The sequence below is a fragment of the Myripristis murdjan genome, chromosome 22, assembly GCF_902150065.1.
Source record: "Myripristis murdjan chromosome 22, fMyrMur1.1, whole genome shotgun sequence".
Lineage (NCBI taxonomy): Eukaryota > Metazoa > Chordata > Actinopteri > Holocentriformes > Holocentridae > Myripristis > Myripristis murdjan.
Window position 1 is genome coordinate 3,765,926 of NC_044001.1, and position 24,544 is coordinate 3,790,469.

Sequence of the window (24,544 nt, forward strand, 5' to 3'; positions counted from 1 at the left end):
AGCCGGTGGAAGGTGCGAGCGGTTTTCGTCGGGCGTTATCCAGGTCAGCTGTCAGAGAAACGCTGAGCCTGATGGCTGTGGCAAGTTTGACACGTGAGCCCTGATTAGCTCACTTTTTCCATGTTTTACTTTTTCTGCACAGTCAGGGTGCAGTTTGATAGCGAAGGGGCATGGCAACCTTGAATTTTCTTTTTTTCCCCAGTAGCAATAATTCTTAACACAAGTTTTTTTTTTTTTTTTTTTTTTTTTTTTTTTTTAAATTAAACACACAAACTTCATCCTGATTGTGCAGATCACGAAAACAAACCCCTGTCAAAGTGAACTAATCAGAACTCAAATCTTTGTGGAGCGTGCAGTTATTATATTGCACTTTTTAATGTTGATTTTTTAAACAGAGCAATCAATAAATGCAATCGTGCAATCTATAAATAAATAGTGAATAAGTTTCTCTGTTGCTACTGTCCATCTCTTCCCCTCCTCCGGGTCAGAAGAGTGAAGACATGAGAAATATTATTTTACCCGCTCTGACTGTTGTCACCGAGCTGAAATGTTTTTTATATCGCTGCAGCTTTAATTTTTGCACATTTTTCCACATTATTACTATGAAACAAATGAACTTTTGTCACTTTGGCTTCAGTTGGCCTCATTATAGTTCCCTCAAGTTTTTTTTTTTTTTTCTGAGTTTTTGAACTGAACACATTTGAATTGTTTTCCCTCTTACAGTCAAGAGATAAGAGACTTTTTTTTTTTTTACTTACATTTAATCTGAAATGTCTCAGTGAAGTTTTAATTGGTTTTGTTTTTTTTTCATGCTGCTGCTGTCGCTGAGTCTAATGATGATGGTGATGGTGATGACGGTGGCTATTCTTAGTCTCATGACAAAAAAAAAAACTCAGGCGTTGCCGTGGAGACGCTCATGAGTGTAAACACAGCCGTGAGTCCAGCTCGGTGGTCTGCGGCGGCTGATTAGCATGGGGGGGGGGGATTTATGCTGGCAGTTGATAAGTCAGGAGTCCAGGTGGCGGCTGCTGGTGCGAGTCCAGTCAGAGAAACCAGTTCAGTCCCGACGCCGGCGCAACTTCTCACTTTTATTCGCTGGAAAGAAACAACTTGAGAATTTTTCCTCACTTCAGTAAAGAAAACCACTCCTTCGCTTTTATCTCACCCACGCTGAGCCAAATGTTGCCGTTTGTCATGGTAATTATCCTCGTCTGAAGTCTGAAATCAGTGATTTTTAACCACTTTATTATTGTAAATGTTTTCCAGTGTTGTATCTCCCTGCAAATATATTTCTAATCTTTCTAGACTTTGTAGACTTGCATTTAAAATGGGCATGGGAGTGCTATCTAGATACAGTTCTTTTTCTTTTTCTTCTGTTCGCTTGTCTCACTAATTATGCTGATTTCCATGAAAAGTCATTGCAAATTGCAAAATATACTTCTTTTCCTATTTTGTTTCTCTCTCTGCGGCGATGTTTCCTGCTGCAGCATCGGTGGTTTGTTTGTAAGAAATGGAAAATGATCAGGGTAGTTAGCATGAGGGCTGATAACCATCATGGCTGAATGATAAAATGTCTCAATAAAAATGGAAATGTAAGTTTGATAAAGCATGTTTTATACCCGGTATTCACTCTGTGTTTCCTGAAGGTGTCAGATGTGTGTGTTTGTGGTTTAAATCTGCCGCCGTGCTCGTCGAGTGAGGACGTTTGACAGAAATCCAGAAAATGGAGTAGAGGTTGAAATCAAGGAGGAAGAAGCGAAGAAAAAGCAGAAGCAGAAGCAACCAAATCTCCTCAGAGTTTGGTTTTTGTCTCAGACTCTGTTGGTGAAGTGTTGGACCTCGCTCTTTTTTTTCTACCTTTATTTATTTATTTATTTATTTATTTATTTATTTTGCAATTGGTGTGTATCACGATGAGGGCTCATGAGGGAAGCTTTTCATTCTCTGCCGCTCTGCTTTCACAACACTGCTGCGTACTGTTTCCATACTTGCAGCATCTCATTTGTTCAAATCTCCTTTTTTTTTTCAAACAAGATAATAAAATCCACCAGTGAGATGAGATAATCCCACTTTTTTCCAACTCTAATCAACTTGTGTCAATCATTTTTCTCGATCCTCGTGGCTGATCTGCCCTATTCTGCCTGGTTTCGACAGATTTATGCCTGTTCCCAGAAAAAAAAAGTGGGATTATCTCATCCGACTGGCAGATTTTAGTGCTCAATCTGAGACTAAGCGACTTGTTAAGGTTGAGTTTTTTTTCCAGTGCATCCACTGCTTTTACCCTGAGTTTAATATTCACATGAACTCCTCGCCGGAGCCTCGTGTTTTGCACAGGCGGTCCCACACACTCTCCATTTCACTCCAGTCCAAACTGCGTAACACCACAAATTATTGAAATGGCTGCAACTGTACCTGTTACTCACAGCTGTGTGCATGGGGAAATCAGCAGCTCTGGTTGCTAAGGACTTGGCCAGGTAAAGCTGTTGCTAAGGAGAGGAAACCGCAGGTCTCCAAGACATCAGAGAGGAAGTGTGCGCTTTATGTAGAAGAAGAAGACCTGTGTATTTCATCAGTGCGATCCTCTAATTTATTAATTTCTTCTTAACTCCCCTAACTTTCATTCCAAAATTCATTCTTAGGGGGTAAAAATGCAACTTTAAAATGGTTAAAAACATGGAGGTGCACAGATTGTAGAGGCTAAATTTCAAATGTGTTTCCGCACAAGTGTCGAAGTCTTGCGGGCCGGTGAGATTTAGCCCTTTTGTTGAGCAACTGTTTCGTCGAAGTCGCTGGAAAAACGGATTTGATCCTCAGCGACGGCCGATCCCACGCCGCCCCCAAAGCAAATTCATGGATCTGGAGGCTCCGGCCCGCGAGCTAGAGAATGATTTCAGAGGCATTATGGAAGCATTAGCCGTAATCCGTGTCAGACAGGATTGTGAATTGTGACCAAAAGGTCCTTGTGCCTTGTGGTCCACATGTGTTTTCTTGTGTTGTGTGTCCAGCCGGCAACACTACACCGTCCTAAATATAGTCTCTTTGTGTTTCGGTTGGGCTGCAGGGGGAAATTTTGCTTTTTTAAATTTATAATTTTTAATTTTTCAAAAAACAAAAAAGGCAATGACAGCACCACATTTCACATAACACAACAAAAGACACATTACAATAACACACAATTTAAGACGAGAAAAAAAAAGGGAGGGGGGTGGAGTTGGTACAGATAAACTTCAGAGATGATGGTGCCAGAGCTTCATTGCATTAGGCAGATCCTCCAACATTTTCCTTTAAATCAGTTCAGTTCAACAAAATCATGAGTCAGACACTTCAGATCAAGTTAGTGTTCTATTGTTTAAGTGTTCTCTAATGACAGTCCACGGAGCACCTTGCTCATTTTCATTGTCTTTAAGCACTGAGGTTGCCTTTTCCATTGACAGCAGGTCTAAAAAGAAAATTTTGCTTTTGATTGTACCTGACGCCTGAAATTAATTTGTGGAATTAAGGGAAATCTGCAGCATTTCACTGAGAGGGATGTGTGCAGTTGCGTCATTCCCCTCCAAATCGCCGTGTTTCTCCAAAGCCTCTCTGTCTGAGCGGCCCTGTAATTCTTGCATAACCACTGGCTGCATCTTTCAAGAGCCCTTTCTCACCTTTTAGTCCGTTTGCCTGCTCTGAATCCTGGTGAAAGTGATCCTCCTGGTTTGTTTTCCTCTTTGGTGTGATTGGGTTTCACACCACATGAATCCACCCTTACGAAACAAAAATATATTGCAGTATATTGGAAAATATCATTTGATCTATTAGATAATACATTTCCATATGTGGGAACTAGTCTTTATATTTTCCAATATATTAAAATATATGCATAGATCATACATGTCTATATATTGATACATATAAAAAATATATTGCAATCAAGATAAACAGCACTCTAATTTTACATGTAATAGATTGTCTTTATATGTTCAAATATACTGCAATATATGCATATATTGTCTATGTATATATATATCGCAACATATATAAAAATATACTGGGATGTTTTTTTTAACATTGCATATTTTCCAATAAACAACCATGACATATGCAGGGATGATGCATAGCATATATCTGTACATATATTTCCAATACATGTTCCCATATAATTGGAAAGTCATAGATCATGTATGCTTAAATATATGTACCCAGTATTCATCACATATAAATATAAATACATTATGGAGGATATTTATAAATATAAAATGACATGTATTACGGGATATAGACACATAAATATTCATATGCAATATATTGCAATATCTGAAATGTGCAATTACTTATGTATTATTCCATATATTGAAATACATTACAATATATTGATGCAATATATAAATATATTGCATTAATATATGTTTCACCAATATATTATTCCATGTATTGCTAAGACAATTTCAAATATAAAATACATTTCAATATATCGTAATTCCATATATTAAATGTAATATATTCTAATATATTACCATATATTTTATTTAATATATAGGTAAATATATTTTCTTTCCATAAGGGCAAGCAGACCAGAAAAAAAGAGGACATTTGCTGAGAAGTGTGTGAAAATGTACACCAAAGAGTTTTTTTTCCCCATTAGTTAGAAATATGGAAGAGGAAAACATAAAGAGACTTTTCACATTTACAAATGAACACAAACCAGGTGACGCCGGTATGTTTGGGGATACTGGCGGCCATCCTCTTTTGGTTCCTCGCAAACACATTTCGAGGATGTTGCCCGGTGTGATGCTTGTTTAAACTCTCGGTGTCGAGCCGCTGCGTCCACCTGCTCTTTCCAAAGACATGGAGCTGCGTTCACACACCACCGTGACCGGAGCAGGGTGGCAAAGGGGCGGAAAATTTCTGGTACATTTCTGGAAGCATTCTGGAAACTTTCCATGGGAAGTTCAGCTGGGGAATTCTGGAAATTTTGTTTAGTCATAAGCAGACCTGCGTGCAAACTAATGACACTTTTGACTTTGACTTATTTTGAGTAGATTTTTTTTTTCTCAGTCCTTCAAGATTGATGGTGGATAAATGAATAGAAATAGGCTCAATGAAGGGATGAACACTCCTCAGTCAGCAGCTAAATCAAACTATAACCTGCATTCTTGTATGAAAACTGTGTTTGTATGAAAACTGGCGAGCAGAAGGCAGAAGAACCAGCATCACAGCTGAGCTCGCTGGCACCATGAGAGATAAATGGCTACTGTATAAACACATTTTGACTGATTTTTTCCAGTTAAACTTTAATACCAGAGGTCAAATATATTTTTGTCGTCCGTGGGCTAAAATGTAGGCCTTGTCCTGTGGCCTCAGTCGTTCTGCTGCACTGTGCAGGATTCTGTGCATGGGACTGAGGAACGCAGTGCAGGGCAGAAACTCAACTGAATTTGCATTAAATCTGGTTGTTTTAACCAGGATTATGCTGCAAGATGGTTTTTCTTCAACTACATTAAGTCCCTGCTTATAGGCTAACATGCAATTTTGCAAATTTTCATATTATTCCTGTAAATTCCTGTTAATTCCCATATATTCCAACTTTGAAAATTCCTGGATTTTGCAGCCCTAGACCGGAGGAGGCCAGCCGAAGTATTTCTGTCACAGCTTGAATTGTGTTCTCACTGCCATCCAGCAAAACCTGGATTGCGTGGAGGCGGCCTATGACCTGAGTGGGATTTCTATGTTCACATCTGCCCAAAAAAAGACAGAAAAAGGCACCATGTGGGAAAACATAGCAGGGTTTGATTTAGACGGATTGATCAGTGCATGTGTGGAAGCACCCAAACATGACTTTTCCTTCATGAGCTTTCCTTTATCTCTGCAGTCATTTATTCACCTTTCTCAACCCCCCCGATCCTCCGTTTGCCCTTTCCAAACCTCTAACGTCCTGCCTCGCCGTGCTCCTCAGGTAAAGGCGACGTGTTCGGCGACGTGTTCTGGAAGGAGACCACGCTGGCACACGCGTGCGCCAACGTGCGGGCGCTGACCTACTGCGACCTGCACGTCATCAAGAGGGAGGCCCTGCTCAAGGTGCTCGAGTTCTACACCGCCTTCGCCAACTCCTTCTCCCGCAACCTCATCCTCACCTGCAACCTCCGCAAGCGGGTAAGCTGCCAGCGCACACACACACACACACACCACCTGTAGACCTGTAGACACACACATGCACACACACTTAAATATCCCCTCACATGCATGCACAACCACACTTTGACACAGATTCATGCACAAACTAATTCTGATTAATTATGACCCAAATTCGCGTCTTAATCCTGAACCTTAATTGCTAACTCAAAATGATTTTACCTAATTAAATGGAAAATGCCAGAGTTTTACAACCTGGGTCTTATTTTTTTTTTGTCATTTTAGCCATCAGTTTGTCAAAATAACTTCCTCCTCGTCAAACCCATCTCGGTGAAACCTCCGTCCTGACAAGCCGTTTGGTCTCATCCTGACTGTTGAAATCTTGTTTTTCTTCAAACGAGGTCAAAAAAAAAAAAAAAAAAATCCGCTGGCAGGATGAGAGATAACCCCTCTCTTGTTTCCAGCGCTGATCAACTTGTTTTCCAGAATTTTTGTTAGTAAAAATGTTGTCGTCTTGATCCTGGTGGGCTGATCATGTTTCAGCAGATTCATTCTTGTTCCTAGAAAGATTCCCGAACCGAGTGAGACTGCACTGGAAACAAGTGGGATTATCTCATCCTCCTTGCAGATTTTTTTTAGACTTTGTGTGAAGAAAAACAACACTGAACACCGACTAAATGACTTATTAAAGTGGGGATTTTTTCAGATTTTTGGGCGCAAACGTACTTTGTTAAAGAATATTTAATCTGTGCATTGGGTTCAAATAAATATGAACGGCCGTCAAAGTCAAAAGACTCGTCACCGTCCTCCTGGTGGTCTGAAATCCTGTCCAAATGCCCGGCTGGACGTCATTTTAACTTTATTATGACATGAAAGGACAGAAATGACATGACGGCCAAATAATGAAATTATGAAAATATGACCCAGGGTGTAAAAAGCAGGACCTTTCCTTTAAAAAGTGAGGCTACAAAATTTACTGAGATGACTTTTCTCATCTGTTCATCCTTGTTAGGACATTAGAAATACAAGCGCACACACACACACACACACACACACACAGAGGCAGGCCATCTGATGCCACGGCTTCATATTTTCTTTCCTTTACGTTTCCTCTCTTCTATATTTCTCTCATAACAAGCCTGTTGTTGTTTACTTGTCCTCCAGTTGATTATCATACTTTATATCTCTCTCTCTCTCTCTCTCTGTCTCTCTCTCTCTCTCCGCTCAATAGGTTTTCTTCTCAGTGTGTCTCAAGCACAATGAATAATACATTCGATACCCACAGCCTCATTATGTCCTGTGCCCTTTTGGCGCTTCTCGCTGGCATCCAGGCAGGCAGCCTCCTCTCTCTCTGTGGGAGTGCAGCAGCTCTCGCTCTCTGCTGTTTGACTGTGTTAGCGTGGCTGTGTGTGTGTGTGTGTGTGTGAGTGTGTGTGTGTGTGTGTGTGTGTCAGACATGTGTACACATAATGTGTCAGACAGCGCGGGTCACGATGGGCATTGATCTGACCCGGCTGCACGACCTCTAATCTGCTTAGCGGCGGTGGCTGTTTTTTTGTCGGAATAAAACTCATATTTATCGATCGCTGCCGTCTTGAGGAAGTGATCTGCATGCAGGCAGCAGATCACCGCACGACTGATGGTTACGCATTGATCCACGCTCGCACTCTCCAGCTCCCCGTGTCCGGACTACTTTGTTCTCAGCCTGCGACCCGGCTTGCCTCTGCTCTGAGTTTCATGAGACACTTTAGGATCCTGGTTCTCATCAGTGCTCTGTGTCAAGCCAAGACGCCGCCGCCACGCCGCCGCCGTCGCCCCAGGCAACGTCTCACCTCAGCCGTCCCAAGCGGCAGTGAGAGGCGGCTGCTTGAATTTCCTTGAAAGTCTGAGAAACTTCGTTGCCGCCGCCGTTCTCCGACCCGGTGGCTCTCGACTCTCATCGCGACCTTTCCGACCGCCCGCTGGGGGGGTTATTTCACAGAAAGCAACTAGAACTACTACTTGTTTTGGCCTCCGGAGGGAAAAATGTTAATGCACCGACTCCCCCGGGGATTCGCTGACAAATCGGCACGGCTCATTCTGATGCACATACGTCTGCAGAGCGTGCCCACAGTGTCTCCCATGTTTTCTGCAGTTTCCTCCCATCAGGGGAGCAAACACACTCACACACAAACTGACGTGATGTATGCAGCTGGTTTTTTCCCCTGGAAGACGGCTGGTGGCTGTGTGTGTGTGTGTGTGTGTGTGCACGTCACATCTAAACTCTTTACGGTCTTCAGGGGATGAAGACGGTGAAAAAACGCTTTTGGCATTTTGTTGCAGTTTGGAGAAAAGTTTGTGTTTCCTCCTGTTTCGTCACTTCCTGTCCGGCGACAACATTTCAGTTTGAGCATAAAGTCTCTCTGTTCAGTGTTGGGTAAATTACTCAATAAAATTGATTAAATAAAATTCTTATTACTTTATACAAATTGTAATCACATTGCTTTTCTAATTACTCGCTCTAAAAATGATTAGATTACGTTTTACTTGACTTTGTGTTACTTTCTAAAAGCCACATCAGCCTTTATCAGAGGGAGAATAAGACATCAGATCATATGAGTGGGCGGCTGATTCGTTTTTCTTATTTTAGTCATATTAAATAAATCAGATCTGATCTGAATCTGATGATAGAAAAGTGCTCCTGGTGCAGATTATCACCACAGCTGATTTTTATAATCTTTATAAAACCTCCTTAACGTCCTCGCTGCTTTCTATCTCTTTCTGTGTGTGTGTTGTGTTTTGGTTCGCGGCCCCTTGATGGTCTACGAGTTAAAGGAATACTCCAGCGTTTTTCCGACTTACACAGACTGAGAGAAGATGGTCATTTTCACCATTTTGTCGTGTATGTAAGTTAATTTGTGGTGCTTCAGAGCTGCTGGCAGGCTAACGACTCCCATAGACTTCAAGTCTTTGTGCTAAGCTAACACACGGTGCTACACACAGGAAGTGAACCAGTGGACGTCCGGAGGTGAAAACGGTTCAGAACAGGTACAGAAAGCTCCGACTCTGAGCTCGTTTCAAACGTGGCGTCAAGGTGGTTCACCTCATTCCTTGTTTTAAAAAATAGAAGTTGACTCAGGAATATTCTTTGAAACACGGATTTGGCAGATTTTCCTTCTCCTGGTTTTGGAACAAGTCAATAGAAACCTGAATGAATTTAGGCTGACACTTTCTTTTTTTTTCGCTGGACGTTGGCGCTCTCTCTCTCTCTCTCTCTCTCTCTCTCTCTCTCTCCATCTTCCTCTGTCTCTCTTTCAGTCGCTGGAGCTCTTACTGCCTCTTATCTTCACTCTCTCTTTATTTTCCCCTCCTTTTTGGTCTCTCAAGTCCCCTCTCTTTTTGATTTTGCTTTATCTCTCTCTCTCTCTCTTTCTCTCTCTGTCAGGATGCTTATTTATAGAGAGAAAGGCTGAGTGTTAAGTCATCGTGTCTTTTTTCAAACAGCGTGGAGGAGAGAGTTTGGATCTGGTTCACGACCTGCAGCCGAGCTAATCCCCTCTCTCTCTCTCTCTTTCTCCTTCTCTTTCTCTCCGGCCATCTCCCCTTTCACTCTTTCTCTGCGTGCATCCAGTGAAGAAGAAACACCACAGGGCCTTTTAAAAAAAAAAAAGGTTTTGGTGACTTGAGGTCAGTGAGTGTGGAGGCCTGTTCCTGACACACTTCACAAAGAAAACTCTGCCTTTTGTCACTTTATTATAACTCAGATTTTTGTTCTTGCAGTTGTAAGTTTCTAACTCATCATTCTTTTTTTTTTTTCCTGCAATTGTGGATTTCTATCTAAAGTTGAGTTTGTCATCAAAGATACAAGTTAAAGTTGCAAAAAAAAAGTCTGAATTATGAGTTATAAGAAAAAAAATCATCATTCTAAAGTCACAACTGAAAAAAAAAAAACAGAATATTAACATGTGAAGTTGTAATTGTGAGAAGAAAAAACTCAATTCTTTGTTAAGGCACTGTTGTGAGGAAAAGGTCACCATTCTAATAAATAAAGTTGCAGCTGCAAGAAAAATAAATCTCGCAGTTTGAAGATAGAGTCACAATTGCAAGAACATAACACGGTAAAATCACAATTTAGATGTAAAAAAACAAGATGTGATCGACTTTTTTTGGTCAGGAACGGGCTTCCACAGCTTGACCTCGATGTTCGAATAATAAAAAAAACACATTTTTCTGTCTTTAATTGGCAAACAAACTCCAGAAAGCAGACGACTGTAACTTCTTAAGCTGCATTTATGGGCACACACACCTTATTTTTTCACTTATTGTCACAGATACATGGAGAAATGTCGGGGAAAAAACAGCTCCTCACGTCATTGGCGGCGGTCTGATCTCCGTACCGCCGCCCATCTCTCAGGGGAGACGACTAAATGCAAAAAAAAAAAAAAAAAGTCCTGGGGGGAAGAAGAGAAGCTGGAAACGAGGTGGATCTGCTGATAACGGGGATCTGGGGATATTTATAGGCTCCTGCAAGTCACTGCCTGTTACAGGTTTTCGATGACGGGCTAAAAACGCCTAAAAACGCACATTTCATCACCTCTCCAGATCCTCATTGGCACCCTGAAGTGAACACACACACACACACACACACACATACACACACACCACGCTCTAGAAAGTGGAGACTACTAATTTGGAAAATGCTCTTAAATTAAATCTGACAGTTAACGATCTGACTCCGCCGTTATTGTGCCATTTTGAGTTTTAAGTGATCAGACGAGAGCCAAATCAGACAGGCGCCCCTTTGAGAATCACCATCCATCTGTCTGTCTGCCTGTCTGCCTGTCTGCCTGTCTGTCTGTCTGTCTGTCTGTCTGCCTGTCTGTATATCTACCTCGCTGAATTTTGAGGGCTTCACTTGTGACACAGTAAACTTCACTTTTCTAGGAGCGAATTGCATTTCTCTTCAATTCTTTCAGACTCCAAGAAGCCCTTCGATACTTTCCAAGCTCTCTCCGTCTCTGCGCTCGCTCTGCTCTGAGATGTCATTTCGTTTTCTTGCCGTCAGTTTGTGCCAATACATAAATGATAAGGTGTAGAGCCTGCAGTCGCACACACTGCGGCTGTGAGGGCCCGGCAGCCTCCACCTGGTTAAAGACGGCTCCGGGTTTACTGCTCTGGATTCAGACCGGGCAGCGTCGTTTATTAACTATTAATATTTTTGGTGAGACTTTAATGTCTGTGACGAAAAGAGGTAGGAAGTCAAATTAGCCACATGGCCTTACATCATTAACAGAAATCTAATCTTAATGCACTAATATGGCAAGTTTCTCACATTTTCCAAACATCATCAGCAGAACCAGGGATGCTGAACCTTCGGCTTTACCAAATAAACACTTTAGCAGGAATATGCATGTATGAATCTCCATTGACTTTGAATTATGCGGAAGTTGCCTCCTTGGTTTACGACGGTCGTTACGTCAAAAGTTCCCGTCATTTTGCTTCACATTTGGCATCGCTGGACTCAGCAGAAGACGCTGAATGTTTTGATGGCATACATGTGCATGGTCAGTCCAATCTGCAGGTGTGAAATGAAAAACTAAATGATTTTTCCATTAAAATTCTTCCCAAATGAGTATGTACTGTGCACACAGCGTCCTCGGCCTTTACATGCCCTTCCCTGCGTTTCACACAGACTTTTCACAGCACTTTGGACTTGGTAGCATCATGGATTATTAAAGTAAATATTAAATCAGTTTCCAGTGCCTCGGTGAGAACACTGCAAAAAAAAAAAAAAAATCTTAGCAAGTCATTTAGTCTCATATTAAGTCTTAAAATCTTGTCTTCCTTCAAATAATGTAAGCTAAAGGTAATTGTTTTCAATGCTAATTAACATGTTTCTTGAATTTTCTTGAATCAAGCGTCATTTTCTTTTTTTTATCCTAATGGTCTGATCTGCCTCATCCTGCCTTGTTTCAACACATTCATACTCATTCCCATAAAAAAAAATCCTGAAACTGCACTGGAAACAAGCAGGATTATCTCATCCCACTGGCAGATTTATTTATTTCATTTTTTTTTTTTAGCTTGTCTGAAGAAAAACAAGATTTTAAACTGGTGTTGCGGCTCAGTTTTCTGCGGTGAGGCAGTCTGCAGACCCAAACGTATTTCTCATTAGGATTTATGCCCCTGTGGTTACATACTGACAGGCTCGTGACCGTACTTGACACCGCACTTTCATTTGGTGCTTACAGGTGTGTGCTTCTGCAGCCAAACTTTTTTTTTTCCCCCCCATAAAAATCTTGCATAGTGCAGCTGTAAGTCAAAAGCCTGGGAGAATGTGTGGATGTGTTTAAAAAAGAAAAAAATCCTGCATCAGGGCTTTTGGAGGGAGAAGACGTTCACTTCAGAAGTGTGCCATTAGTTTGGTGACAGATTTAGTGAAGACACATCAGCGGGAGGACGAGGAGAGATGCAGCAACTTGATCCTGCGTCGCAAATTCCCTGTAGGACCCCCCAAAGCTCTGATGTAAGTGTGTCTCTCCTTTTTAGTGCCACCCCAAGGCTGTTAGCCTCTTACCTGCCTAACAGAGATGCATTACCTTTTACAGAAAACTGCAGCTCTGCGGTTTCTCGCTTTTTCGCTGGAGGCTGTTGGCAGATGTCGTTATTCTGCGGGCTGAACCTCTGCAGCTTTGTCTTTCTCTGTAGACTCTCGAGCTGCTCCATCGCCAGGGAAATGACCGTGGCCGGCTGACCCTTTATCTAAGCCCCTAGGTTGCACAAAAACCAGCAGGAAGGAACGCCTCTCGAAAACAACGTAATTTTCAGTTGCCTTGTACTGATACTTAATGAGTCGATTCTTATTTTAACCTTGGTCGCAGTAAAAAAGGAACATCTCTGGTACAGTATAGTGACTCGGTAAAACATGTTATTTCCCAAACTGGATATAAACACGTGAGGTAACTCAGCATGGCAGGTGCTGCTATCTGTGACCACTTCTGGAAAAATGGCTCACAGATGTCAGATAGATCTCCAAACGCCTCATGGATGACCATATTATGGTGATAACAGAAACCTGGCTGCACCAAAGTCGACTCGAGTCGCTGTTTTAATGACTTGTGACTTGACTTGACAAAAAATAAAAAAAACTTGTGACTCGACTTGGACTTGGAAGTTTAAGACTCGGGACTTGACTCGACTTGAGACACGATGACTTGAATGACTTGATTGTTGTTCATTTCATGTTTTCAGTTTGAATATAAAATATAAAATAAATATCTCTAGGCTGTAATGTTACCCGGTATACGAGCGCACGCTGGGAATGGTGTTGTAATGATTGGATGACGACCCTGTTAATCAGTCACGCCCTCTCTACTACCTACCTTACGTTTTGGAGAGACACACCCCTCATATCAGACGGTCAGCATCATGTCGGCGGGAGCGGGAGGAGTGCCGAGAGTCGTCCTTTTTGGCTTTCGTAACTCCACATGTGAAGGGAAACGGCGAACTGCCGAATGCAAGACCTGCTCAGGAAAGATTTGGGACAGAAACGCTACAACGTCAAACTTTGTCCGACGTTTGAAGAGCCGTTCTGCAATAATGACCAACTGTAATAATGTAATTCTGTAATAATGTGACTTGACTTGGACTTGACTTGATCTATTACAGGACTTGACTTGACTTGACATAACCTGTGACTTGACTTGACATAACCTGTGACTTGACTTGACTTGACATAACCTGTGACTTGACTTGACTTGACTTGACATAACCTGTGACTTGACTCGACATAACCTGTGACTTGACTTGACATAACCTGTGACTTGACTTGACTTGACATAACCTGTGACTTGACTCGACATGACCTGTGACTTGACTTGACATAACCTGTGACTTGACTTGACTTGACATAACCTGTGACTTGACTCGACATAACCTGTGACTTGACATAACCTGTGACTTGACTTGACATAACCTGTGACTTGACTTGACTTGACATAACCTGTGACTTGACTTGACTTGACTTGACATAACCTGTGACTTGACTCGACATAACCTGTGACTTGACTTGACATAACCTGTGACTTGACTTGACTTGACATAACCTGTGACTTGACTCGACATGACCTGTGACTTGACTTGACATAACCTGTGACTTGACTTGACTTGACATAACCTGTGACTTGACTCGACATAACCTGTGACTTGACATAACCTGTGACTTGACTTGACTTGCCCAAGAAAAAATTACTTGGGACTTACTTGAGACTTGAAGGTTAAGACTTGAGACTTACTTGAGACTTGCACATGGGCGACTTGATCCCATCCCTGGCGCTGTGTGCGTCTATGTGAACAACAGCTGGTGTTATCGAGAGACAGGAGATTCTAATCACTCCAATCTAAAGAGTGTTTTACCCAGGTTTACCCCGAGCACACCTTTTAACCATTTGGACGAGAATGAAATGGCCTTCAGCAGCGAAGAAGCTCTGTGGTGCAGATCAGAGCTCAGTGAGGATTGAACTATTTTTCTTCCAGCGAAAAAAAGACGTTGAACCCAGTCACGAGATGTTCCTTTTCACTAAGACAAAGTTTAAAATAATCATTGAATGAATTAAATATCGATACGAGGCAACTGAAAAACACGCTTATTCCATTGTAGTGAATGGAGGCGCTATTGTCCGACTCCTCTATGCAGAAGAAAAATGGCTGATTGGTCAGTCAGGGAGCATTCAGGAGCCAGATAAAGGGTCAATCAGAAGCACATGTGCAGGAATTCGTCTCAGTGGTGCAAAGTGAGAATTTAGAGGCAGCGGTGGAAGTGCACAGGATGACGGCTGAGTAAAAAAACCTTTATTTATTCGCCTTTTGTAGCCGCTTGAACGTCCTCACACGGTGGAGGAAGGAGGTCCTCTGCCGGGAGACTCCTCACTGTCAGCTCTCTGCAGCCGGACGCTCAGTCTGTTAAATTAGGCCAGCGCAGCGTTTACTGTGTCAACTCAGGAAAATGGAGCTTTTCCCCAAAGAGGGAATTAGGAGTTTCTTCCTCTTGAAAGCGTTCATTCCTCCCGAGGTTACACCGTGAACGCTGTGTTATCACCGTGCTGAGGCATTCACAGGAGGGATACTCGAGGACTGCCGGCTGGGTTTCCATCCAGAATGTTTTGCAGATTATTTTAAGCACATTTCGAAAAATTTGATGAAAGAAAACGAGGATTAATGCAGTTATGGGAATCATCCTGAAAGCGACATGTTCAAGTCCAGGTTTATTTAGCACCGAAAACCCCTCCCTCCCTTCACCGCTGCACGGCTCACACAGTCAAATGATGCTGGTATTACAAAATGAGAAGTCGTATTAGAGCAGAATTAAGGTTCTTTGATGGTTCTGTGGTAAATTAATAGTCCGGGGATTCCTGATCCACGACACACACCTGCTCACAGCCGTCCACAGAGCAGCATCGACTCTCCTCCACTGGCCCGTTTGGGTTTTACTCTTTTTCAGAAGAGCAAAACCCAACCTCAAGCGAGCAGATTTATGATTTTTTCCAAATTTTGTCCAGTTTCGTCAACCTTTTCTTGCAGTACTTCAAAATGAGCATAAAAATACATCAATGGAAACACGGCTACTGTCTGTCTCCATCTGTGCCGGTGTAAACAAAGCCGTATCATAACAAATGCTTAATAAAAATATCTAATATCTGTCAGGACAACATGCAGAGAAAACACGTACTTGTAATGAGGGGAACAGTTTATGATAATGCTGCACTTTTTGACACGAGGAGAAATCCTGTCGGTGTTGAGAAACAGACTCTGTTCATATAGTATTTTTCTACATTCCTTGTTTATAATGTTTATATTGCTCTTTGGTACTTATTATTTGTATATGCTGTTTATAGTGTAAATTATGCTTCATATCTTGCTATCCACTTTGCTGCTGTAATACGTGAAATTTCCCCACCGTGGGACTAATAAAGGAATATCTTATCTTATCTTATCTTATCTATATAACACTGTAATTGTAACTGATGTAAGAGCTTAAAAACTCTTAAAAATTAGCTCTCACATGTAAAAAAGGTTGGAGGCTGCTGGTGTCGAGGTAGAAGAGCGGAGATCCCTCAGGGCGTGGAACTCTGTGTGTGTGTGTGTGTGTGTGTGTGTGTGTGTGTGTGTGTGTGTGTGTGTGTGTGTGTGTGTGTGCACACGCCTCACCTGGCAGGCAGCAGCAGGTGAGGCCGGGGAAACTCTCCTCCTCTTTATTCTGGCTCTTGTTTCTCACACGCTGCTTGTTGTGTGTTTGTTGCTCGACTCGCACGACATCACTGGCTCATCTTTCTTTTTCTTTTTCTTTTTTTCTTTTTTTTTTTTTGCCTCCTCCTGTCCAATCAGATCGATGCGGAGGCGGGACAGAGCTCAGTGACTGTGTGGTTTAAACCAGATTTGTCGTGATGTAAACAGGAAGCAGCAGCCTCGAGGTGAACTGGTGCTGCTGGTTGAGTGACCAAAGTGATCAAATAATTAAGTTTCAGAGCTGAAGTGGTTATTTTTTTAAATTGAATTCTTGATCAACAGAAAATGAATCAATCAGACTTTTGATACGTTACAGCTTTAGGGATCTGTGAAGCATAAAAACTTTTGCTGAGTTATTGCTTCACAAGTTTTTGTCTGCTGGCCTTTTATTTTAATTTCAAAATGCATTGCTGTTCGCTCCAATACAAATGGATATACAAGCAGGGGAAAAAATTAAGTCATATTTTCAAAGCCAAGACTAAAACAAGGAGTAAGAAAAAAAATCCCTTTGGTGAGAATATAATCTGCCAGCCTTATTTTCATTTAAACTGACTCATAATCTTTTTCTTGGCTATGAAGAAAATAAGCAGAACTGTAGACACTGAGAGAGAGAGAGGGAGGGTGGGAGGGAGGGAGGGAGGGAGGGAGGGAGGAAAGGAAAAAGAAAAATTTGGAGTGTAGCAGTTTGCATTTGCGTTCATGTTACAGTGAAAATATTTTATTACAGAGGAAAATACAATAAGCCGAAAAAAAAACAAAATATGAATGTTGCTTAAATTCTTTATCTTTGCAATTTTAAGACTAAATTTATCCTCAGATAACTTGTGATGGGCGCTTAATGAAAAAAAAATCAGTTTGCTTCTTGAAACTCTTGTCATAAACTCAGATGTGAGTCGTGTCTATTCATATCTATTTATATTAACCCTTCTCCTGCTGTTATATTGTAAGCAGGCTTTCTTTTTTTTCATGTCTGTTTTTAAACGTACAGAGAAAGCAGAGGTCTAATAATACTGTCGTAGTTTGCTGACATTAAACTTTTCATGTTCACGTTCATTTATTTTATGGCGTTTCTGGTTAAATGTAGAGAAAGAGCATCTGCTACTATCAGTAGCCATCATAATAATGATAATAATAATAATAATAATAATAATAATAATAATAACAATACTAATACTGCAACTACTACTATCACTACTACCAGCAGCAACAACAACAATAATAACAATAATAATAATAATAACAACAACAATAACATTAATATTGTCATTGTTATTATTATCATTATTATTGTTGTTGTTGTTGTTGTTATTGTTGTTGTTGTTGTTATTATTATTATTATTATTATTATTATTATTATCATTACTGTTGTTATTTTTATTATTATTACCATCATTACCATCACTACCATTATTATCATCAGTATAACCATGAGATTAATAATAATAATAACTAGGCAAGGCAAGGCAAGTTTATTTGTATAGCACAATTCAACACAAGGTAATTCAAAGTGCTTTACAGAGACATCAAAAGCAACAAGACACAATTTAAAACAATAAAAAACAGTCAATAAAAAAAGGGAAGTAGAAATTTAGAAAGATAGCGATAATAAAATACAGTAACATAAAATAACAACAGGCTCAGTTCAGACGGCCGAGGGCCCAGGGTGTGATAGGCCTTATCACCCCTGCGGCTCCTTGCCACCAAAAACTGAACTTCGACAAAATTTGAGTTTAAATTCAAAACCGGCTCCGTCAGAGATCTCAGCTAGGACCTCTTGTCCCTGGCTCTGAACCATCTTGAACATAATTTATAATAAATATACACCAGTTAGTCCATTTACATTTATAGAAAAGGACAAAGACAAAGGGACTTAACAATAACAATACTGGCAAATAATCTGATTGTGTTTTCACTCGACCGCCGAGTTCCCAGCTCATCCAGTTCCAGATCCATACTGGGAGGGACCGGCTGGAGTCGACTCGCCGCGTTTTATCTCGAGGGGATTCATCCTGTCTTTCTTTCTTTTTTCGGGGGTGGGGGGAGTCGCTGAAACCTGAATACACAAGTGAGCAGGACTTGTGTGTGTGTGTTTTGCGGCGAGGCGGGGCGGGCGTGTGTCGGGACGGGCGTGTGTTGGGAGCTCTTGGACGGCGCGCTGCGTGCGGGACAGCTTGTGTGCTGGGAGCGACTCTGCTACCAGGGAACAGCCTGCAGACTGGGACGCTTTTATCAGCCCCCTGTTGGATTATTCATGTGAGCAACACTGAAGGCGGGTGGGCGCGCACAATATGCATGCATATGTGTGTGTGTGTTTTTACGTGTGTGTGTGTGTGTGTGCGCATATTCGAGTGTCATCTTGTTTCTGAGCTTTTTGTGCATGTATGAGTGTCTGTGTGCCCATACAAGTGCTTATATATGTGTGTGTGTGTGTGTGTGTGTGTGCATACGTACACTCATTCCGAGTTACTGTTCAGTGCATTGAAGCAGATGCACCAAATGCAGACAGAGCACTTTGAGGGGCATATTTTAGCAGAGTTGAGGAAGGCAAGAGAAAGTGTTGTTAGTCGGTGTGTGTGTGTTGGAGAGTGTGTGTGTGCTTGTAACACACCAGATGATGTTGTTTGAGTCAGCGAGAAGCTCGCAGAGCTGTCAGAGGCTCCAGCAGTTTCACTTTAGGTCGCTGCCTCTCGGAAACGGAGCGGCTTCGTCTTCGTCTCCGAACCGAAGGAACGCGGAAATGAAGAGAAGCGATCCGACTTTCACCTGCGAGGAAATCCATCCATCCTCACCTTACACCTCTGAGCCTCTGAGCCTTCAGCGTGCACGTCCCGGGACACGCCATCGTAAGCACCGGTTCAAAGATTCACAATAAGATGAGATGAAATATAAGATCAACTTTACTGACCCCCACCGAGGGAAATTTGCACGTTACAGCAGCTTGCAAGAAATAACGGACAGAGACTGATAAATGAGAAAAGAAAAATTTTTTAAAAAGTGCACATGTACATTACATGCACCATATGTGCCTTTGACAGTATACAGATATGCAAGTATGACCCAATATGACTTTACACTGTTAATACACACATGTAAAAACATTGTACTGCAAGGAGTGGGCGGCTCTAAATTCTCAACACTCTCGATTTTGTTACGTTTTCGCCGTTTCATTAATACTAGAAATTCAGCTGTGTGATGCATTTGAAACTACAAATTATCACAGAACTGTCCATGCTGCAGATTAGCAGATTAACAGTGAAGAGTGTGAAACCCATTACCAGAGTAGTCATTCTTATACATTTTCTCGTTGGGCTAACTTCTAGTCAGTGAAGAATAGTGACATTGAAATATTCCTGATCTTCCTGGGGACCCTCTGTGACCCGTTCAAGGACACTCGGACGTTTTAAAACCTGCCACCATCACACGTCTCGATCTGAGGCGAGACGGGGTCGCCCACGCCGCGGCGACGTCGTAAAACTGATTTGTCTCGTTGTGAATCTTTGGCCAGCAGGTGTTTGGGATTTGTCATCGCACTTTTGTGGTTGAAATCCCAGGTGTGTGTGTGTGTGTGTGTGTGTGTGTGTTGTGCTGTGATGTGGATATGAGAGAGAGAGGGAGGTAAGGAGGTCACTGGGCCATCCAAGCCTCGTCCTCGTCCTCGTCCTGTTCCTGCTCGTCACACTCCGTCACCTCGCTGCTACAGCCGCAGAGCTTCTCGCACACACACACACACACACACACACACACACACACACAGGACGGCGGGGTGTGATGCCACAAGTCTCTCTTGAATGCCTGATAGTCAGCGTTCATCGTTACACTGCAAAAAAAAAAACCCAACAAAAACCAAAAACCTTGCCATGTCGTCTCATCAGCAGGATGAGATAATCCCGCCTGCTGCCAGCATATTTGTGTGTTACTGTGCTCCTGCTGGGCTGAGCTGTACGACACCAGATTAGGGCCATTGTGGCAAAAAAGGGAGGAGGAGGAGGGTAATATTCTGGATTTGGAAAAATAGTTTTTCCTGTACTTATGGTCGCCGTGTCTCAGGCCTCAGAAAATCCTACTTTGCAACAGGATTTAGAGGAGATCCTGCTGATCTGAGCCCAGAATCAGCAGATTATTTTCTTCTGAATTGGCCCAAGTCACAGCAACGTCTCTTCAGAGTCCAGATGCTGAGGAGGAGATTGGGGTTCTGGACTCAAACCAGCAGGATTTCCTTCAGACTGGATCCAACAGGAGGAGGACAAACTAGCTTTCCGAGTTTTTTTTTTTCTTGTAAATGTACCACTTTAATCTCACTTTAAATATTCAACTTTCTTTCTCCACAGTTTACAATTTTAATCTCAGGGAATGTTCTAGCTTTTCTCTCGTAAATTTCTGACTTTAACTCAGAAGTTTTTTTTATCCTTCCCCCAGTTCCAAAATTTTTATTTCCCCCCTACAGTGGCCCTAACAAGCCGCCGTAGATCTGCATTATTTTGCTTTGGTTCAACGTATTTATCCAGAAAAATTCCGGAAACGAGTGGGATTATCTCGTCTTGCTGTCAGATTTTTCACTTCAATAAATCGATGGGAACAACCAGACGTGTGCATGTGAAGCGGTGTTGATGTGTGTGTGAAATACGAGGCGAACAAAAATCCTAAGTAGACGTTTGGGTTTGTTTTTTGCGGTGTTTGTGATTTGTCTGCGTCCCGCTTCGCTGCGTGGCTGCGAGCGCGCCGACGCCGTTTTAATCCCAGGTTTGAGAGACGTGGCCGCCCTCGGTCATCACGTCACAGCGCTTCAGTCTGAACGAGGCCAAAGCCTTGTTTTACAGCTCGATTCTGGTGCCGTTGCCGTTTTTTTATCCCCCCCTGCTGTGCCGTGATAAAAATAGAAATGTGGAGCTGGGCCGCGGGCGGGCGGGCTGGCGCCGCGTGAAAGAGGCTGAACAACAGCCCGGGGCGAGCCGCGAGCTCAGCGCGCAGCACCGCCGCCGGCCACCCAGACCGCCTCAGAGCGACACCCGTCACACGGAGGCAGCGACCACTGAGGCGCTTTGACTGCCGTCCATCCTCCCCGACCCCGGGGCAGCAACTGTGCCAAAGAATAATATTAATAATGATGATTATGATCAGGATTAAGTTAACAGAGACCCTTCAGTCTTTATTTCTTTATTTGGATCCCCACTAGCCTGTGGAGCAAACCTTCACACACAAACTGCAACAATAAAAACAAGCAATAATTAAAATTACACTGTATTAATGACACAAAGTGACGGAAATAGGTCAATTGTAAAGATCAGTAAATAAATAAAATTACTGTACATATGAAATATAATAATAATAATAATAATAATAATAATAATAATAATAAAACTTTATTTGTATAGCACCTTTCATACAAGAATTGCAGCTCAAAGTGCTTCACAATAAAAAGAAGAACATTTGAAAACACATGAAATAAAACATTAAAAAGAATAAAACACAGACAGCACAGGGTGGAATTAAAAAGAAACGGCTAAAAATTGAAATAAAATTTGAAATAAAACAAAAGATGCAAATAAAACAATAAAAGACAACACAGTGTGGAATAAAATAGGAGCTCGTTAAAGGCCGGAGTGAAAAGGTGGGTCTTTAATCTTCTTTTAAAGATGTCTAGTGAGCTGGCTATATGGCTAAATATGGCTAAAATCAATACATTGTATTTAAAAATTCTGAAGCTGAAAAACTACAATAATATCAAACAAGCAGTTCATCAGTTTTTCTTTTGGTAACTTTTTAAAGGAAAATCTACTTTTCGTCTGTCTAATATTTACATAGAGACTTGGCTCTGTTAAACTAATTGCACTATTACACAATGAAAAGTAATTTTATTTCATGTTCGGGGTTAAAATCTGGATTTTTTTGTGTTTTTTTTTCTCTCTCAGCCGGTGGGTTGAGGCGATCCCACTGGTTTCCAAAGCAGTTTCACTTGATTCGACACTTTCCAAACTCAACCTTTTACTCCATGTTCATTTTGCAAATAGGTTAAATTTTTATTGTTATTTTTATTTATTCATTCATGCTTTATTTAGCCAGGCAGGTCCCACTGAGGTGAAAGCTCTGTCCTTCAAAACGACGCTGGATTTTGAGGAAATGTGACTCATACGACGACACTGAGATGAAAAAAACAAACTTCTGTTTTAGTTTTTTTCGGACTTTCAGACCTCTGTTTTCATTTTAATTATCGTCTCTCATCACTTGCTTGAAAAAAATAAGCTTCTGATGAATATTTTTGCCAGTGATGCAAACATAGTGCTGCACGCAGCTTCACTTGTTTCAGGATTTTTTCATGTTTAAATGTGTTGAAACAAGGCAGAATAATCCCGATCAGCCACCAGGATCAAGAAATCGGCACTTGATTCAACAACATTAAATGGATTAGCGCTGGAAACAAGTGGGATTATCTCATCCCACTGGCAGGAAAGCAAAGTATGGACACTGAAGATGAGACCAAAATGAGGGTGTAAAGCTTGCAGGAGAAACATGTTCCTTAAAGCGTCTTTACTTCATTAGAAATGGACTTTAGCAGAAAAACAAACAAAGTGCGTCGCTGAGAATCGAAGCTCTAATGATTTGGTCCCTGCCGGCTCTCATCACCGCTCACCGTCTGACTTCCCTCACGTCCCTCCACCTGGAGGCGCTGCAGAGCGACTCTTGTTCTTCTAATCCAGAAGTGAAGCTGTAATCCGGGCGAGCGCGGATCGTCTGCCGTTTAGACTCGGCTGTCTTGTTTTTAAAAGCGAAGTGAGTGACGCCTTCTCCGTCACAGTGGCGCTCGGTGAAACCCGCCTCAAGCGCATTTATTCCATTTCTGTATTTTCATCCTGTTACGGCTCATAAAACAGCCAAAACGCTGCAGGTCACGCCCCTTTTTCTCCCTTTTTTCTGCATTGTTCCGAGTGTCAAGGCTTCCTGAAGAATTTGGATTTTTAAAAATTAATGTGTGTGTGTGTGTGTGTGTGTGTGTGTACAGCAGAAGGGAGATGGATGTGGACGAGGGGGAGAAACTCATTGTCTTGCATGTGCTTTTGCTTGTGTGAAGGTGTGTGTGTGTGTGTGTGTGTGTGTGTGTGTGTGTGTGTGTGCATAGTCATCTTTGAAAGATTAAGGACTAGGTCGTCATGGGTGAGTTGTGAATCTCCAGTGTGTGTGTGTGTGTGTGTGTGTGTGTGCGGGTGTGTGTGTGTGTTTGAGCACGTGCCGTCTTTGAGAGTGAAGGGAAAGGTGGATATGAGGAGGGGAAGCTCAGTGTGTGTGTGTGTGTGTGTGTGTGTGTGTGTGTGCATCAGAGGAGGAGTATGTGGAAGTGGATGGTCTTCATATCCTCTTTGTTCCACATTTTGTTATATTGACTAAAAAAGAAAAAAGCTTAAAAAACACAATATTTTTCCAAATACTGATGCACTCACTTGTGGTTTTCATTCAAACTTTTTATTAAAATTAATCTTTAAATTAAAAATGCAATAACGCCGTGGACGCCGCTGGGGGCGGGGCACGGATAAAGACACACTGCAAAAATAAATAAATAAATAAATAACACCCGTCTTTAGTGATTTCTGCTTGTTTGTCATCTTTAACTTAATGAACCACGCTTCGTTTTGAATATCAAACTCAGCTGTTTACGTTTTGACCTTAAAATCATTCCTTGTCTGTTGTCTGTGTGTGTGTGTGTGTGTGTGTGTGTGTGTGTGTGTGTGTGTGTGCTCTTTGTGCAGCGTGACTCATGTTGTCTTTCTTTTGCAGTTTGTTGTCGTCTGGCTTTGTGCTGCATCACTGTAACAGACTGGATGATCCGTCATTAGTAAACCCAGATTATGAAAATATGATATCAATTATCTAAAGCCAAATTTTTTAGGAAGATGTTCGGAAGGATAATTCCTTCATCAGAAAGCCAACGCTCTGGCCAAATGTGGATTTGGGTTCAGGTTCGTCCCCACAAAGTATGAACTTTTCCTTATGATTTTCAGCACTTTATGAGTTTTCTTTTCATCATATTACAACATTTTCAGCAGAGAAACTTTTTGTTTTGATGTTTTGAAGCTGGACTGCCTTTATATTTTTTTTTTGCAGTGCAGAGATTTTAGCGAGATGAGCCTCTGTTAGCAGCACCAGTTGGTCATTTTTCACATAAAGATGCTGCAGCGTC

The 24,544-nt window shown here is 41.8% G+C and overlaps 1 protein-coding gene across 1 annotated transcript in view; it reads left to right on the plus strand.

Annotated features, from left to right (window-relative positions):
- kcnh5b (potassium voltage-gated channel, subfamily H (eag-related), member 5b) overlaps window positions 1-24,544 on the plus strand; it is a 208,562-nt gene that overhangs the window by 155,319 nt on the left and 28,699 nt on the right. Inside the window, exon 12 of the mRNA XM_030044846.1 lies at window positions 5,936-6,132. Coding sequence (XP_029900706.1) covers window positions 5,936-6,132 — 197 coding nt within the window. The remainder of the gene's footprint in view (window positions 1-5,935; window positions 6,133-24,544) is intronic.